The sequence below is a fragment of the Brassica napus genome, chromosome A9 (assembly GCF_020379485.1).
Source record: "Brassica napus cultivar Da-Ae chromosome A9, Da-Ae, whole genome shotgun sequence".
Classification (NCBI taxonomy): Eukaryota; Viridiplantae; Streptophyta; class Magnoliopsida; order Brassicales; family Brassicaceae; genus Brassica; species Brassica napus.
Window position 1 is genome coordinate 28,792,512 of NC_063442.1, and position 18,076 is coordinate 28,810,587.

An 18,076-nucleotide genomic window follows, 5' to 3' on the forward strand; every position below is an offset into this window, starting at 1 on the left:
ACGTTATACGCTTTGAGAGATCTATAAATACTAGAAGACTAATAATCAACAATCAATGCATGCATTGTTTTATTATGATGTAACTGGAGTTGAACCGGGTTAAACCGTGACTCTTCGCATATTTTAATGGTTGGTTTTTTTTTTTTAAGTCCAGTCCAGAATGACATGGCATAATGGTTGGTTCTGATTATTTTGTTCATGTGGCAAGGCTTAGGAGGCTAGGATTTAGCTTCTTTTATATAGTAGGATGCATATAACTAAATATTTATATATTTTATACTCCTAAACTGGGATGGGTGTTTTCCGATGGATCATGAAAAGAACATGACATTTATTCGGGACAAGGATGGTATAGTGCCCTATCGGAATTTGAAGGCCTAATATGGGCAAGGAATACGAGAGCCTGCATGTCACTCCTACATTTGGAAATAAAAGCGCTCATTTGGACAATGGAAACATGAGAAATCTACGACAGTTTCATGTGACGTTTGCGACAGATTGTTCTTAGTTGGTGAAGATGGTTTCAGAACCAGAAGATGGTTTCAGAACCAGAAATGGTTTCAGAACCAGAAGATGATCTGCAACATCTTTGGAAGATATTAAAATCCTGAAGGAGAGTTTCGTTTACAACGAAGTCATATATGTTCCACAAACGCAAAATACTAAAACGGATAGTTTTGCACGCAGTGCTCGGAAACAACTGTTCGTTATCGTCAACATGGATTTAGAGCTACCAGTTTGGTTCACATAGTCTTAATTGAGTATGTGTTATTTTTATGAAAGAAAAAAAAATACTCCTAAACAATCTACTAACAAAATCAATAGTAAATTTGAGGAGGTTCAGTTTAAGATATTAAACTGAAGCCGATAATCTTTCTCACAAAATGAAAGGTGCCGTTTAGTTTTGGTTTTTTGTCTATCCAAAACAACCTTGATATTGAGATCCTCAGAATTGAACCCAAAATACATGCTCTCCATTCAGAAACTTAAGCATGAAGCCCTCATATGGTTTCTCATAAACCAAAAGTTATCTACCACATTTTGTTGATAATAAGAAATTAGTTTTCCATATACTAGACCGATAGAATTTGATCCCTAAAATAAGCTTTGGCGCTTTTGTATGGAGATAATGATGAGGACCTCAAGTCAGTAGCTGGACCACCAACTCATGAGATCAACCATACAAGCTACATTGGAGCTAGCAGCAACATAGGTTCACTCAAAGAAGGATATCTTTGCAACCATGAGGAATTTAACCGTGAAACCAGTTGCTATAGATTCTCAACTCAAGCAGAGCACGCAGCGAATTGGTTTCATACCAAAAGGAGTTATGGTTTAGGAGATATTCCCGTTACAAGTCAGACTATCTACACTGCATCCGAACTGGTTCTAATTAAGGAAAGTAATTCTTTGCTTAAGGAGTGTGCAACTCAAACTCACGTCTGGAAACCAGGAGATTATTCATTATATCTAAGAGCAGTTGGATAGTTTCTACCATGCACCAGCAGCCACGGGATCAAGATGAATCCCTTATTTGTCAACTTACCTTACATGGATGCATTCACACTTGGAGTTATTGAAAACCAACTGCTCTTTCCCCTTCTGTTCAGGCACGAGTTAGAGACTATCCAGACATCAAAGGAGATCCCAAGGATGCATTTCTTTCTGCCCAAACTCACAAGATACAACACTACAAGAAAACAGCGGTATTCTGACGGACGTTCCGACGGAAAATGAATTCCTCGGAATATACCGAGGAATTTCCGAGGCAATTCCGAGGAAACACAAAATTTGGCTTCCTCGGAATTTCCTCGGAATATTCCGACGGAATTCCGAGGAAAATTCATCTCGTCGGAATATTCCGACGGAATACCGAGGAAACTAGTATTCCTCGGAAAAAACCGATGAATTCCGAGGAAATATTATAGACGTTAGAGAGCCGTTGGAGAGCCGTTGGGGGAAGATTCTGCACCAACTTAGTCCAACGGCTAGTTTTCACTTATTATTTCTTTCCAAGTTATTCTTTTAGGCATTTGTGTTCTTTTCTATTTAAACTGAGCTAAGTCTCATTTGTAAAGCACCCTTGCACGAAATTAATAAAGTATTATTCAGTTTACAAAGTTTATCTTTGTTTTGTTCAATTAGTCTTTAGGTGGATTCCTTTAGATTTCTTGTCCGTTTGCTTGTCTCCTTAGTTTGTGGATTCATTCTAGGATACAAGTGTAGGTCTCTGTCTTTGTGTGGATTCACATAGGCGCAGGCTTCTGGTCTTATCAAAGGGATATTTCCGCAACCCTTTGTGGCGACAATCGACCCATTCAAGCTTGACAACTCTTGTGGCTTGTATCATTTAAATTACAAATGGATAAATAAAAGAAGAACAGAGGTCCAATTAAGGCCTAGTTTAAAAACAAATGCTTAATTGTATAAATACCAAAATATCATGATGTATATAATAGACAAACGGAACTTAATATATGAACGAAACAAAATGAAAGGACAACAACAAAGGAAATAGGCGATATATCAACGAATCAAAAGCTTATATGCATCATGATGATGATTAAATTCAAAAACATAAAAAGAATCATACGTATAACATGGGGTACGTAAAGAAAGAAAAATCATTATCGATCAAGAATGAAGGATAAAGGTTGAACGTTGTTGAATAATAGCATTCTCTCTCTCTATCATTTCGTTCTCACTTAGCGTACCTATAGCAATGCGTGATTGCACTGCATCCACGCCTGTAAGGATTGTTCCTTCTCCTCTTCTTGCAATCGTAGTAAGATCGGCCACGTCTATTGCAAGGCACATTGTTCTTTTTGAGAGCGTCATAGCCAATGTAACGACGTCCTCTAGCGAGTTGACGACGGTTTGTCTCTGAATCCATTAGAGATTCAAGTTCATCATCATCTCCGATGCAACCTTGCCCATTGATGCAAGATTTAGTTAATGGGTAGGTTGCTTTGACGGATTTAGCTACCATAGCTAAGATCAATAGACCAAAGATGAATAACAACTTGACACCACCCATTATGTATTATTTTTTTGTTTGGTTTTTTTGAGTTATATTATTACTCTTTTGCTTAAGTTTTTTTTTTTTGGTTTCTTCTACACCCTTCCCTTGTGAAAAGAGAGGGAGAAATAGAAATGTGAGAGATTGTGCAGAAGAACAAATGAACGATTGGTTCTGTTGAGGATAAAAAAGGGTTAGACAGATAGAGTAGTGTTTTTAATTATTTTTGTGGTCATTAATTATGTTACTTTGAAATTAGGGTTTTAACCTCTTTTTCAGGTCTAATTTTGCCCATTATTTCCGCTCGGTGGTTAGATCTATATTTGTTATGTTTATATTTGGCTCTCCTCTTTGATCGGCTAACTTATTCTATTATGTTATATTGATCATATGCTCAAATTAGCTTGTAAACGTTTATCATCAGTTTTGTAACCAATTTCGAAAGGCTTAAGACCGAGATGCATAACGCGTATATCTATTGAATCTTGGTTCCAGAAGGTGTACTGATAATAGGATTTTTTTTTCTGTCCGATGCAATACTCCTGGTCATTTTTCAAGCTTCTCATGCATGTAAAATTGTAATCAAATCTTCATGAATTCATCTCTAACAACTTCATTTATTTGTATGAATCTAATTCGTCCATTTTAATTTTTAGATTCCTTTGTTATTACATTGAATATAATGGATAATTGATTTTATGTTTGTCAATTTTGTTCATTGGCTTTCATAGATTAAAACATTTTTTCGTCAATGATATTTCAAAACAATGTATTGAAACTTAATCTAAGCCGTTTTTTTTTTAACTTAATATGGATATATATGTCTGGAGACTTACAAGAATACAAGATGATGCCATAAAGTAGTATAACTATAAATTTGAGTGACATTAAATACAAAATACACCACACTTGAACGACAGTGTAAGACGATGCAAGGTGTTTAACGTAGATTTACATATGTAATCATGAAATGTTTTGAGGAATGGGGGAAACCATCATATTCCTACATCGAATTCCTACATCGACAAAGTCCAACGGTACTACAAGAAAAGTTCATTATAGCTAGAAAATTAGTTGTGACTATTACTAAAATTTGTGGCTATTTAACGGATAGCTACAACCAGCCACACAAAAATTTGTTAACTATGATTTTATGGTTGCTATGCCACGATTTAGCTACAATGATATTTTGTGGCTAATATCCACAAATAGTCATAAAATGTATTTGTAGCTATCTTAGCCACAAACTAAATCATAGGTTCGTCCACAAATATGTTTAAATATAAATTAATTATTTTATAATATAATACAATTAATTTTAATTTAATTATTAAAAATAAAAATTAATATAGAAAAAAATATTTCAAAATAAATATTGATTTACAAAATGAGATTCATTTACAAATTAGACATGATTCACAAATTAAAATATGGTTTACAAAAAAATATGTTTACAAATTTAAACCAGTTCACTAATCTATCCCTAATTAAAAAAAAAAGAAACTAAACCTACTGATTTGCTCTGGCTCAACAAGGCAGAAGGCGTGGGGGTTAGCTCTAAATGGAGGCGGCTGCTTCTCGAGAAAAGACTTTTGATTCTTCTCAAGCAATTTCTTACTGCTTCGAGAAGGGCTATCACGGCTGAGAAGAGGGAAGATCAAGTTGAAGAGATACGTGACGCAACCACTGTCTCACTGCTTCGAGTCACACGACGTTCTCTGCCTCTCATTCATAGTATCCTTTAAAAGTGGCTATAGTTAAGTTATTCTTTGCATATGTATATATGTTTGCATTCCATGAGAAATAAGAAATGAAAAGATTACCTTTGACAGGAAGACAAGTAGTTACAGAAGAAAAACAGAGACGGGGATACTTTGTACAAGCTGTTCCTTCCATAAAAATTGCTCTCAGAAACTGTTCTTCTATCTAGGAGAGTTATACACGAGTTTTGCATTGCACATCCAGAAACTAAAACGATTAGATAGATCACGAGTCATGCTATTCGCAAATACATATTAGACCACAAAAGTGGGTCAGCAAAACAAGTGATAGTTTGAGTAAAGACAAATCCTCAAAGCCATAAAAAGTTACAATGACAAGATTTGTGAACAACAGTTGCGTATATGTGTTTTCTTAAGCATTGCGTTTCTTTCAACTAAATGGTTTCGGGCTGTTGCTATCAACATTCTGGCAAGTGGCAATAAGCTCAATCATGCAAGTCATTGTTCAAGATATAAAATTGCCTAACCTTGTCAAGATTCTGAGCAGTGAGAAGCAACCAACTGAATCCTAAATGGACAGTCTTTGTTTTCATCACCAGCTGAAAAATGCAAGCATGTGTTAGAAAATCAAATGAAAGCATGATGTAAGATTAGCGCCAAAGTATATTTGTTCTAACAACTAAAACAGAACCAAGTACACCTCCTGTCAATTAAGCCCAACTTCTTTGATGTCACGTGAGGAAACCACAACTTGACTGATTAGACAACCAGGTTTGGGATGTTAAGCTATACCAAATGATAAACTGCCAAACACTAAAGTTTTCCCACTTATATGATTAATATGACTGCTATTACCTATCATTGTTGGAATTATTTTTTGAACATTATGAATAATGTATTTATATGTTAAAAATGAAGTTTAATTTGAATGAGAAATGGAGTTCTAAAATGTGTGACTTAAATGTACACATTGGATATTGGGTTTGAATTTGGATTTAAATATGTTAAGATAGACTTATGTCTAATAACTTATGGTTTAAATCATTTTCATGGTTATCTTTTATATTTGGTTAAATATAAAAATGTTTACCCATAGCAAAATAAATATTAGCATTGATTTGGTCAAAGACACTAATATTATCTTTGCAAGTTACGGTCAATAGTGAGAAGAATCATTCTTCATTATGATTATTGATGACACTTAATACTCCATAACCATGCATATACGTTTTTTGGTTTTGTAAAGAAAAATCTAAACTTAATGTTTTGTGGTACTCAACTTTTCTATATAAAGCCTCATGGCAATGTAGAAAGACAATACGTTGATCAACATCAAAAAGATTCTCTCATTCAGAATAGTTATGTTAGTATTTTTTTTATTTTGAGTCTGAGAGTACATCACAGAAACAGGGTCGATAGATTCTGTTTTTCGGTGATGGTAAACAGAAACAATGCTGCAGTTGTATCCTCGGAATCTGAGCGCCATGAAACCGTCACACTACGGGGCGTAATTCTTCAATTAACTATCTCGACTCTGCAATTCTTCTTTATTTTTGTATTTTAGTATTGTAATTTTATTTTTTGTTCTTATTATTCTTTACAAATATCAGTTGTCCTATGGTAGTAAAATAAGGTTCCTACACATAACTATATTTATATATTTTACATAATTGAATGTATAGTATTCAGATGGAAATAATTGAATATTTCTCATACAAGTGAAACTTTTTATCAAGTATTATAAGTTTAAAGTTTTAGATTTTGTATTGGAGTTTTGAATCTATGTGTTAAGCTTTAGAGTTTACGAAATTATATATTTAACTTTTTGTGCTTATTATTTAGGATCTAGAATTTGAGGTATATAAGGATTGGGTTTAAGGTTTGGAATCTATGATTTAGGTTTTCAGGTTTGAGACATAGAAGTGAGTTTAGATATAAGTTTTGAAGTTCGTGTATAGGGTAAAGAGTTTAGTGTATGATTTTGGTTTGAAATTTGAGGTATAGGGATTATTGGAGTTAGGTTTAGGGGTTATAGTTTATGATATAGTTTGGAATTTGATGTATAAGGTTTTATTTGGTTCATGTTTAAGGTTTGAGGTCATGGTTAGAAACAATTATATTTGGTAAACTATAATTTTTTAAAGTGTTAGATTTATGTTTTTGAGTATATTATAATAACGATTATAGTTAAAAACTTTAAAATTTGGGGATTATATATATATTTTTTGATGTTTATATTTAAGAGCTTTTGGTTTTAATTTTAGAATTTTTGATTAAAAATTAAAAGTTTATAGTCTAAGGTATGTTTAGGGTTTATAATTTCTTCAAACAGCCACAAATTACATTGTGGTTGTATTTTTCCACGATCATTTTGTGGCTAATCGCAGCTTTTATTTTTCCACAATATTATGTGGCTAATTACGTCTAATTTTCTACAAAAAGCTACAACGTGTTTTTTTTTGTTGTTATTTTGCTACGAAATAGCCACAAATTTTGGAGTGTGGCAATTTTGTGGCTTTTGCAGCTTTAAATCTATGGCCACAAAATTTCCGTAGCTAGTTTGCGGCTATTCACAACTTTTCTTGTAGCCCGACTCATTTTTATGTTCTCTATGATGTTCTATTTATACTTATGAATGTTCTTGTGCGTTTAGAAAAAAAAACTAATGAATATTTCATTTTCATTATATTTATTAATAAATTACAAGATATGTGTCAAACAATAATAAAATAAAATTACAAAATATTCATATTATATATCCCCTATATATTATTTGTGAAACATTACAACTTCTTTTTGTAGCCACATGTCATCACTAGGATGATTCTTAAAATTATTAGAGAAATAGGTTGGTTCATCTAATTATATAATAAGTTTTTTATTAAACTAACCATAAATTCATTATTAATGTCATTTTTTATTTTCTTAAATAAAAATTACAGAATTACCTAATGTGGCTAAAGTATATATAACAATGATTTTTAATAATAAAGATCTGATAAAAAAATATTGTATCTTCTATCAAATTTGTTTAATTTTAAACTACTAAAATAATTAAAAAATCACAATAACCATATTATAAAATTTTAGATTTTTCTGTATATATTATATTTTGAATTTTAAAAAATGAATATAAATTACTAAGACTGTTAAAAGTCTCACATTCAAATTTTGGGATCCATGGTTTCAAAATTTTGTTATGAAAAAATACAAATGATTACAAAATCATATAAGTAAAAGTCTAATTTAATTAATCATTAAGATTTAAAATATATATGTATATATATCATTCTAAATTAAACTATAAACCATATTGAATAAATAAATATTTTAGTTTCAAAATTTACTTTGAATAATTTTTTTTGATAAAAGTTTTGAACTAACATTGATAAATTTTTTTAAATTATAAATTACTAAAATTATTAATCCCACAATGAAAATTTTGTTATCAGTAATTTAAATTTTTAGCTATTAAAGATACGCATAATCAAAAAAACATATGAGTAGAAATCATCATTTAATAGACATTAATATTAAAAATATAATATATATGTTAATATCATTTAAATTTAATTACATATCCTATCAAATTTTTTTTAAAAAATTGTTTGGATTAGTAAAATTGATTTATACGTTCGTACCAATTTAATTATATATGTAATAGTTACTTAATTTTAATTATTCAATATATATTTATTATTTCATAATATGTAAAAATATATAATACATAAAATAATTTTTATATATAATGTTTATTCCGCGCAAGGCGCATGTCTTAATCTAGTTGCAGTGTATTTATTAAAATTAGCATCTCTAAACACGAGAAATCTCCGCAACATTATGTATTATATATTATAAATTATATGAAATTTGTGAAAAAATATTTATTCATTTTCAGAAAAAAATTGTGATGATAATATTAATTATTTGGTTATCTTTATCAATGATATTCATATATATGGACATACGGGTCAGATCAAATTACGTCACCAATGCAAAGATCCCACCCGACATCTTATAAACACACTGTTGAACACTCAAATACGCTTCTTCTTCCCTCATTTACATGTTTCACGTTGAATCTGATTTCCTTCCACATTTCTGAGTTTTCGGTTTTGTGAAAAAATATTTATACATTAGTTTTTTTCTCTAAAACACAGAAATATTTATACATTAGTTTTTTTCTAAAAAAACATAAATATTTATACATTATGTATGTATTATATATTATGAATTATATGAAAATTTTGAAAAAATTATTAATCTGAATATTTTGTAATTTTATTTTATTATGTTGGACATATAACTTGTAAATATTAATAAATATAATGAGAATGAAATATTCATTAGGTTTTTTTCTAAAACACATAATTACAATAAATAGAACACCATGGAGAATAAAAACAACGAGTCACGATGCTTGGCATAGTGGTTGAGATTCAGATTAGTAAATGCTCTAACCTGTGTTTGATTCCCTCCTCAACCAAATTTGATTTTTTTATCAATTAGTATTTATTATTTTAAACGTAAAAAGCTAAAAAAAATTAATAAACATGCAAACGAAGTTTAATTGACAGCTCAAACTCTGTTATTTTTTATCAACGAAAAATTGGTCAATTTATATAAAAGTCAATTTTGTTTATTTGTATATTAATTTTTAATTTTGTTTATTTGTATACTAATTTTGAATTAATTTTGAACCAAAAAAATCTGCTACAAAGTATGACAAGGTAAGTTCAAAAAAAAAGTATTACAAGGCAAATCGAGTTTTCAACTCCTGCAACGTACAATCTCTTGCCACTTGGCCACAGTTCTGGATTTCTAGTCTACGAGCCAGATGAGATTAAGACATCTGTGTAAGGTGGACGTATCCGCATGTTTTTCGGCAAACAATATATGAAATTGAATGAAAAGCTAAATGACTAATCTAACAGAGTTATGAAGATACAGAAATAAGCCATATTTTAGATTTTATTTGAATATCCAGATAAATCATTTATCTTGTGGATTTCACCTTCTTTTGAAAATTAGTATATGTCCTTCTATAAATTTGGGATACCCCAGATTAATAATAAAAAAGGGAACATTGAAAATGTCTCTTACAGTTTACGAAGGCTTACTTACTTTGTAGGATGTACGTAGACACCTTCATGGGGTGCTTCTGAATATAAAACCCAACAAATAACCTTTTCACAAAACTTAATAAAAAATAAAGGAAATGTATCTATCTTCATAGATCGACATCAATCATCAAAGATATTTCCTCTCTTTATTTATTTAATCAAAATCACGAAGAGAAGTTGTGCTGGTACATTTCCATTCAATTGCGTGCACAGTTTGTCTTTGTTTTTAATACGAAGGGGTCCATACTATAACAAACGAGACGCGTCATTTTTGAGATTATATCTAGTGAAAAATATTGTAATCTATCCTCTGGTTTATTAAATTTTCTAATATGAGATTTAGGTGAAGATTTCGTGGACTTTTATCCTTAATCTTTAATAGTTTAGCTTATCATACATCAGTATAACAATAAACAAAAATATACAACTAGTCGTGAATATCTGACCAGAAAAATACATGCAATTTACACAATCCATTAATCTATAATATGAGACATACTATATACAAAGTAGTATATGAGATTGATCGAGAGTATATTCAGTGAAGAATTTTTCAGTTTATTATTGCATAATATTGTATAGTAATTTATAAGAACATCTATATCAATGTCATCTTATTTTATTTCCACGATTCCTTGTGTAAATATCAAGAAAGCTATAGTATCCACAATAAGAATTTGAAATCACGAGTACACACAATGAAAGTCCAGAGTTTCAACATAATTTGAAACCGAACTAGAAAAAGATAAAAGTGAATCGGCTTAAAATCCAAAAAGAATGGTGAAGCAAATTATCTACGATGAGACAAGTTTTTGTCTATCAACAAAAATATTATTGTATGGGATTTAGGTTAAGGACCAGGAGGCTCTCTCTCCTCTAATCTTCTTACCAAAAAAAAAAAAAAATCTTTCAGGAAGTTTCTAGGTTTGTTAAGAGGATGAGAGAGTCTGATAGTTTTTGTTTTTGGGTTTCCAGTTTCGGTTTTTCCGACCGGCTTTGCCTCCGGCGTTACATCCTTCGATGATCGTCCGTCTTTTGCTTCTGGGAAGCGGTGGCTTCCTTAGCACACGCTTCGCCGGCTTCTGTCTTCGGGATTCGGTGGCTCCGTTAGCGCTGTTTTCGCCGGCTCAGTTTGATTGTCGATTCAAGTTCTTCTCTCTCCCACCGACTCTCGATCTACCTCTTCATCGGAATCAGATGGATCGATTGAAGACGGTGATATCTTTTCTGAATCGATGATTCGGTTGCGTTTTGTTTATGTGATGCTTCTCTGCATGGGTGGTTCTTCACCGAATTGTCTCTGCTGATGGCGGATCTCCGACGTAACCTCTCCGGGGAAGGAGATGGCTCCGGTCTTGACGCGTGTTCTCGAATCGTGTGTCGATCAGACACGTGGTGGCTCGTGGCGTTTTCCTTCTCGACAGTTTTTGCCTCTATTGGGCTGTTGACCCATAAAGTTTTGTAAAGCTGGCCCGTTTGTTTAGGCCTTTCGTTCTTTATGTTGGGCTTTGCCCATTTGGACTTTGTTCCCTTTTATAATAATAATCAGATGGAAAAAAAAAAGAAGATACAATTTCACAAAAGATAAAAGAGAAAGGAATTCGGAGTCTTAATTATGTATTTTGAAAGGTGCAAGGATAAAAAAATTATAGTATTTTTCAAAATAGGAATAAGACAACTGTTTTGTACAATAAAAATCATTTAATTACTTTGGTTATTAAATCATAATAAGACAATTTATTGATTTATATGTTGGACGTCTCTGTTACATGGGATCTGTCAAAATATTTTGTTTTGTTCTTATCTTATTTTTAGAAATATATCTGATAAATAAAATGATTTATTATCATTTATTAACAATTATTTAGGCTGGGCGGAAAATAATTTCACCCATTCGTAATGATATCAAGACTGCAGTCTCACAAAACAAAAACAGTTGTTAACCACATTTGGGTTAATGCCCATGCCAAGGTCCGCAGGTGTTTCATTGTCGAACCTCACTATACGTCGTCCATAGTAAGCTTGTAAGATACTAAAAAAAGAAGAAGAATATAGTGATTAGCAGAAGCTTTCGACTAAAAATGTATATGATTTTCATATTTATTAATTCAAAATATTAAATAATACTTTTAGTAATGCTTATAAATAACTAATTATACTTTATCGTATAATATAAGATGTTTAAGATTTTTGTCTTAATTTATAAAACGTTATGCATAGAAGTTGGAAAATGTTTCCACTGTTAATATATAATTAATATACTTCCTTTTTGTACTTTTAACTAAAACGTCTTATAAAATATGACGAAACGTCTGGACCTCTCCATGAGTCTGGGATACTTCAAGTTAATAAAAAAAAAACAATAATATTGTGATAAATAATTTTTGGTGGTCTTAAGAAAATGTATAATAATTATTAATATTATCATAACAAAATAAAAATTGATGGTCTAAAATATTTGGTGGTCCCATTTTTTTAACCTTAATCGCTTATCCTCTAGATCGAGTCTCATGACTCATCTTAGCTAAAGTCATGAATGATACCATAGTATTAAAAATATAAAGAAAGTTTGGCTTTAACGTCAAGGAATCTACAAAAGTGTGTGAATTTGATTTGCTCCGTAACTCCTGTTAACCTAATCAATTGAAAATTAATTAGCATGGTTAAGAAAATCATTCAAAGAAAACAAAATCAAAATGTTGGGGGCACTTAGAAGAAGAAGTGGACTAATGGATTAGATATGTATCCACCTTTGCATCTCCATCATCCTCATCATCATCATCATCATCATCATCAATTCAGCAGCATCATCATTATCATCATCAGCTACCTTTCTACTTTGTCCGTTTCACAACTGACTTATCTTCTCTCTCTCTCTTCCATGTGATATACACTAAGCTTGGCTCCTTCTGCCTTTAGCTGTTCCTGTCTAAACGTCCGTACGTCCAAGTTTCTTCTGGTAACCTCTTCTTCTTAGTGTCATCGTTTTCCATCTAAAAGATTCATTCTCTCCTCCGATTTTCTTCTTCCCCTCTCTTTTCTACTCTGCTTTTGTGATGTTGATGTCTCTTTAAGCTCCATCTGATGTGTGTTCTTTTCTCTTTGATGCTTTTGTCACTTGTAACTCTTTTAAAGATTTCATCTTCTGGGTTTCATTAAACTCTCTCAAAGCTTGTGACTTTGAGCTTACCCAGTTGACGTTGTTGATTTAAAATTGTTTTCTTGCAGACCAAACACAGTGTCTGATTCTTAATCTTTGTTAGTTTTCATTCTTTCTCAGGATGCTTTTGTGCTCTCTTGTCACTTGTCAAACACACCTATAAGATCTTTGTCTAATTCCAAAGAAGATGGAAGCATCCAAAAGTAATTTTCTTGTAGAGGTAAAGTAAAAAACCATCTTGATGCTTTTTTTTTTAGCTTGAAAGAATCTTACTAATGATCTCTTTCTCAGGTGAACAACATTGAGAAGCAGCTATGGACATTAATCCACACAAAGGGTATACTGCATCCAGATGTTTCAGAGCTATACACAAAAGCAGGTTCGACCTACGAGCAAATCTTCAAAACCAATCTCCAGCAAGAAGAGCTTCAAGAAGTAGAGTTCTGTCTCTGGAAGCTTCACTATAAACACATCGACGAGTTTCGCAAAGGCCTCAAAGCAGATGATCCTTCCAAGTCAAACACTCATATGAAAGCATTCAAGCTGTTTCTGTTGAGAGCTGCAGAGTTTTACAGGAATCTGATTTCTAAAGTCAGAGGATATTACTACAAGGGGCTCTCTGAGGAATCTGGAGGCAAAAGCAGATTCTTATGCCATCGTTTCTATATCTGTCTTGGAGATCTAGAAAGGTATAGAGAACAGTATCTGAAAACACATGGACATTGTGATTGGTCAACTTCAGCTACTTACTATCTTGAAGCTGCAAAGTCTTGGCCTGATAGTGGCAATCCTCATAACCAGGTAACTTAACTCTTTTTCTTTTGTTTATTAGCCATTTTGTAAGTGATTTTTCTTGATATTGTGTAGCTAGCTGTATTGGCCACTTATGTTGGTGATGAGTTCTTGGCTCTGTACCACTGTGTGAGAAGCTTAGCTGTGAAAGAACCTTTTCCTGGTGCTTCTAACAATCTTCTTTTGTTGTTTGAGAAGGTGATTGATTCACTCATACTCTCTCTCCCTACTAGTTGCAGTTAGACTGTGTATGCCTTGTGTTGCTCAAAATGCTTGTTTTAACTACTGCAGAACAGGTCTTCTCATTTGCAGTCTCTATCTACTGATGCAGAGTTTAACTTCTTAAACCCATCAGAGAGAAATGTCACTGTGAAAGCAAAAGGAGGATTAAAGACTGGAAGTGATTTATGGACACTGGTTGTTAGAACAATTAGCTTCTTCTTCCTTAAATCCAGGTCTGTTCTTTTCTTTCAACTCAAGATCTTGATGACCCAAGCTGTTCTTCTCTTAGTTCTGTATGGTTTGTTTCAGTTTGGATGAGTTTGGTTGCACATTTGCATCAACTATAAGAGAATTGGATGCAGCATTTGCAGTGGATGATAGAAACCTAGAAGCCATGTTGGAGTCTTATCAAGTTATGGACCCCGCGAGAAAGGGACCTTATAGAATCATCCAACTTGTTGCGGTTTTCGTCTTCATCTTCCACAACTTAGCCGAGTTTAATGCACCAGACAACGTGAAAGAGGAAGCAAAGCTTACAAACTTAGCATTAACAATGGTGTTCATCGTCATGGGGCGAGTTGTTGAGAGGTGTTTGAAGACTAGTCCCTTGGATTCTTGCCCTCTCCTACCTGCTCTACTTGTATTTCTTGACTACTTACCGTTTCTACTTCACAAGGAAGAAGAATGCAGGCTTGATGAGAAGAGCGAGATTGCGATATCTTACTTCTTTAGCAAACTTGTTGATTTCTTGAACCGCTTAAAGGTGAAAGGACAAAACTGTTCTGCTAAGGTGATGGTAGCTTTTTGGGAGGATCATGAACTAAGGTCCTTGGCTCCTCTGGCTCCTGTGCATTTACTTCTAGATTTCACAAGTCATATGGAACTAAGAGAGAGTTTTGAGAGAGGCAAAGAACTTCGTCTTCAACGGATTATCAATTCCGCTATTGAGATCACAAGTAAGCAGAAGTGGTTATTCTTTGACAAGCAAGGGGCTCGTTTCTACACAGCTTCAGGTGAAAGACAACGCAAAGAAGAGCTCTTTTACAGAAAACGTGTTACTATAGGAAAGGTTGAGATCATCCCTTGTGGTTGTGGGAATGAAAGAGCTGTGCCTGCAGAAGAGGAAGAAGTCATTCTTCTCAAGCCGCTCGTAAGGTGTCAATCTGCTCCAATCTCTTCTTCTAGCATTGCAACGAAGCCACTCAGCTCTGATAACACAACTTCAGAAAACCAAACAATAACTTCATCTGATGAAAGCCTAAGACGTACCTCATCACTCATTGCGAGCCATAGCCCACAGGATACTAACTCTGGAAGCTTCAGCTTCACGCAAGGTCTTAAGAATACAGATCAGCATCTAGAAGAAGAGATAGTCTCAGAAAGACCTCCATCACTGAGCGCTTGGGTAGTTGACAAGAGTAAAGAGAAAAGCAAACCGAATGGTTTGAGCCCTATTGATGAAACAGGTCCTGTGACATCCTTTGATAGTCTCTCAGTTAGTAGCACTACAGAGCATCCTGCTTCTTCTTATTCACCTCCTACTCCGTCTGCTCCATTACTGCCTGAAGACGCTTCTTGGTTTCACAATGGTGTTAATGTGAACAAAGCAGACCAGACAAGATATATGGAACCCCCTGGTTTCATGAAGTCATACACAAACCCGCCCCGTGTTGGTATTTCTTCTTCTGAATGGTTACGTAGATACAGAGAAAGTCAGAATCTTAGACCAGCCTATTCTTACGAGGCTCAGGGGACAAACAATTTGAGAAACTTCCTGGCTCATGGATCACCCAAGTTCAGTCTCTTAGCTAGGTACGGGACACCAAATGATCAATCAATGGTGTCTTCAGAAAACTCAATGTTTTATCCTCAGCTCCACATGGAAGAAGCCCATGAACCTAGAGGACAAAAGTTGTGCAACGGTCAACAAAGCACAAAGGAGGCTTACGGCTTCAGTGATGACCCTGGACCGTTTCTTCGGTACTTGAGAGAGAAAGAGCTCAAGGAGAACGGTCAGAGGTTAAGAGAACCTTCTCCTGCATACATGAACAACTAGAGATGCACAAGTGAGTAAAGGAAACTGTCCCAGTTTGGCAAGTTGTAAACTACCTATAGTTATCGTCTTGTTTCCTTGTATTTGTTGCTCAATTTTGCAAGAGAATGTTTTCTCGAGTTGTAACAAACATATCAAGAAAAAGTTTGGTTGTAGATAAACAAACAAAGTAAACTTCAAAAGTTTTGTAAGTTTTTTTGTTTCAACATGAGGGACGAATTTGAGTTAGATTGCCCCTGAATCCAATATAAACAAGGATAAATATGAGAGGAATCACCGTCAATAACAATCATCTTAATAAACTTAGTTCCGGGAATTACAAATAAGAAAGGAGCTAATGTTGGACAATTGATAAATCAAACCCTGATCAAGATGAAGTTCTGGTGTAGTTCCCTAGCTGTTTGTGCTTCTGCATCCTCAATCAAGCCAAAGAAAAGAAAAGAAAATAAAACAAAGAATACCAAAATATAATCCTCGTATTTGCTTTGCTATAGAATGTTCAGTTACTTTGTGTCTGCGTCTGAGTAACTAAAAGCACAGCGCGTGGATGATCAATTGCTTTTATCAGTAGTAGGTGTCAAGTTCAACTCCTGCATCTGTGTCTCAACTGGTACTAACCCTGTCTGAGCAAGAAACCTGCAGAAGGTTTTTTATCAGGTCTTCAAGATGGTGAAAGACTCCCACCTTTTCCACAACATCCACCTCTAGAATCTCATAAACCCTCAGAGAACAACAAAACAACACAAAAGATGATATCTTTTCAAAGCACATACAAAACTAGAGAACTGAGAACCCTTATATGACCCCCCAAACTCAATTCCACAAAGACCAAGATGCATAAGTACTCATTTAGACCCCATGAAACAGAACACCTTAAGCTATCCACACACAGATCATCAACTTGATAACACCAATTCAGAGAAAGGGGGAAGTAACATACCAATTGAGGAGGACAAAGAGAGAAGATGCGATTACAATGAGGAAGCCGACGTGAAAAAGCAACATGGATTGGCCACTGGTGAAAGCTATGGAGAGCATGAAAGTGAGACAGAGACCAAGCAGAAGAAACGCGAATCTCAGAGCGTTCCATGTTGGAGCCTGTATAACAGATCCGATCCCAACTAGGGTTTTAGAAACCAAACCAAAAAGAAACAGAGCATCTACACAAAAGGGGGTGGTAAGAAGGAAGTACTGACATTGACGCCTGGAGCTAGAGCTCCGAGAAGAACAGCTTCCGTTGACGATATCTCTGATCTCTGCTTCTTCTCCATCTCTGGTTTATTTCCAAGGAAAGAGACGAGAGAATTAGAAGGAAGTTAGAACCCGATCATGTTTAACCGAAATGGTTCCTTCCGGTATGATTTTGGTTTATGTGTTGTTGACTTTAATCTTTCTTTTTTTTTTAAACTTTTGCTATGATTTAAGTTTTTTTAAAAATCAAAATATTCTGTTATTTCAAAAAAAAAAATTGTCAACATTTTGTTATTTAAATTATTTCCTATAATTATTATGGTGGAAGGTCCGTTGGTTTTAACCAAGAGTTCTATAATACTTATACACCTTGAAGTCCGAGTTTCAGTTCTTACAAAATGCAAAATTATGCGAATTAATAGAGAAACAGCTTACAAGAGATATTGCAGCAAAATGCATAGATCCGACAAAGTGGTTCAGATGATGCAGTCAGGCGTAAATCTGCATGTAGAATAATCGACTGTAGAATCGTTTGTAATATTTCTTAGAGTTTGTAATATCATAATATATCCAACGTTTTAAAAAAATCAAAATATTTTGTTATTTCAAATATTTCCTATAATTATGGTTGAGTTTTTTTTATTTGACTCTGTTTATATATTTTCTAAAGAAAATCATATTTGAATTAATTTTTCCCAACTATTAGGGTGAAATGTCCCCCTCATGGCTCATGATCTTAACATCCAAAAGTTTTTCCACTGTAGCTATGTTTTTGGGTGCGTTCGCTTGCACGGT

General features: G+C 33.5%; 3 protein-coding genes across 7 annotated transcripts; 1 reads left to right on the plus strand and 2 right to left on the minus strand.

Moving 5' to 3' along the window:
- Positions 1-2,403: 2,403 nt before the first annotated feature.
- LOC106417955 (protein RALF-like 4) lies at positions 2,404-3,184 on the minus strand. The gene has a single exon (XM_013858661.2). The coding sequence runs from the start codon at positions 3,035-3,037 to the stop codon at positions 2,702-2,704; it is 336 nt and encodes a 111-aa protein (XP_013714115.1). The 5' UTR covers positions 3,038-3,184; the 3' UTR covers positions 2,404-2,701.
- A 9,363-nt stretch (positions 3,185-12,547) lies between these two features.
- LOC106418568 (nonsense-mediated mRNA decay factor SMG7-like) lies at positions 12,548-16,318 on the plus strand. Of its 3 annotated transcripts, none has more exons than XM_013859292.3 (6): positions 12,548-12,822; positions 13,127-13,243; positions 13,315-13,824; positions 13,891-14,013; positions 14,107-14,270; positions 14,347-16,318. In XM_013859292.3, exons 2-6 carry the CDS (start codon positions 13,211-13,213, stop codon positions 16,091-16,093), a joined length of 2,577 nt encoding a protein of 858 aa, XP_013714746.1. In that variant the 5' UTR covers positions 12,548-12,822; positions 13,127-13,210; the 3' UTR covers positions 16,094-16,318. The 3 variants fall into 3 exon arrangements, with proteins under 3 accessions (XP_013714746.1, XP_013714745.1, XP_013714747.1); XM_013859291.3 differs by having other exon boundaries at positions 13,144-13,243; XM_013859293.3 differs by lacking the exon at positions 12,548-12,822 and adding an exon at positions 12,874-12,949 and having other exon boundaries at positions 13,144-13,243.
- A 36-nt stretch (positions 16,319-16,354) lies between these two features.
- BNAA09G27420D lies at positions 16,355-17,473 on the minus strand. 3 transcript variants are annotated; one of them, XM_013859296.3, is made up of 4 exons: positions 17,287-17,473; positions 17,031-17,188; positions 16,598-16,726; positions 16,355-16,499 (listed from the first exon to the last, which is right to left on the minus strand). In XM_013859296.3, exons 1-3 carry the CDS (start codon positions 17,359-17,361, stop codon positions 16,642-16,644), a joined length of 318 nt encoding a protein of 105 aa, XP_013714750.1. In that variant the 5' UTR covers positions 17,362-17,473; the 3' UTR covers positions 16,355-16,499; positions 16,598-16,641. The 3 variants fall into 3 exon arrangements, with proteins under 3 accessions (XP_013714750.1, XP_013714749.1, XP_013714748.1); XM_013859295.3 differs by having other exon boundaries at positions 16,355-16,506; XM_013859294.3 differs by having other exon boundaries at positions 16,355-16,726.
- Positions 17,474-18,076: the final 603 nt, after the last annotated feature.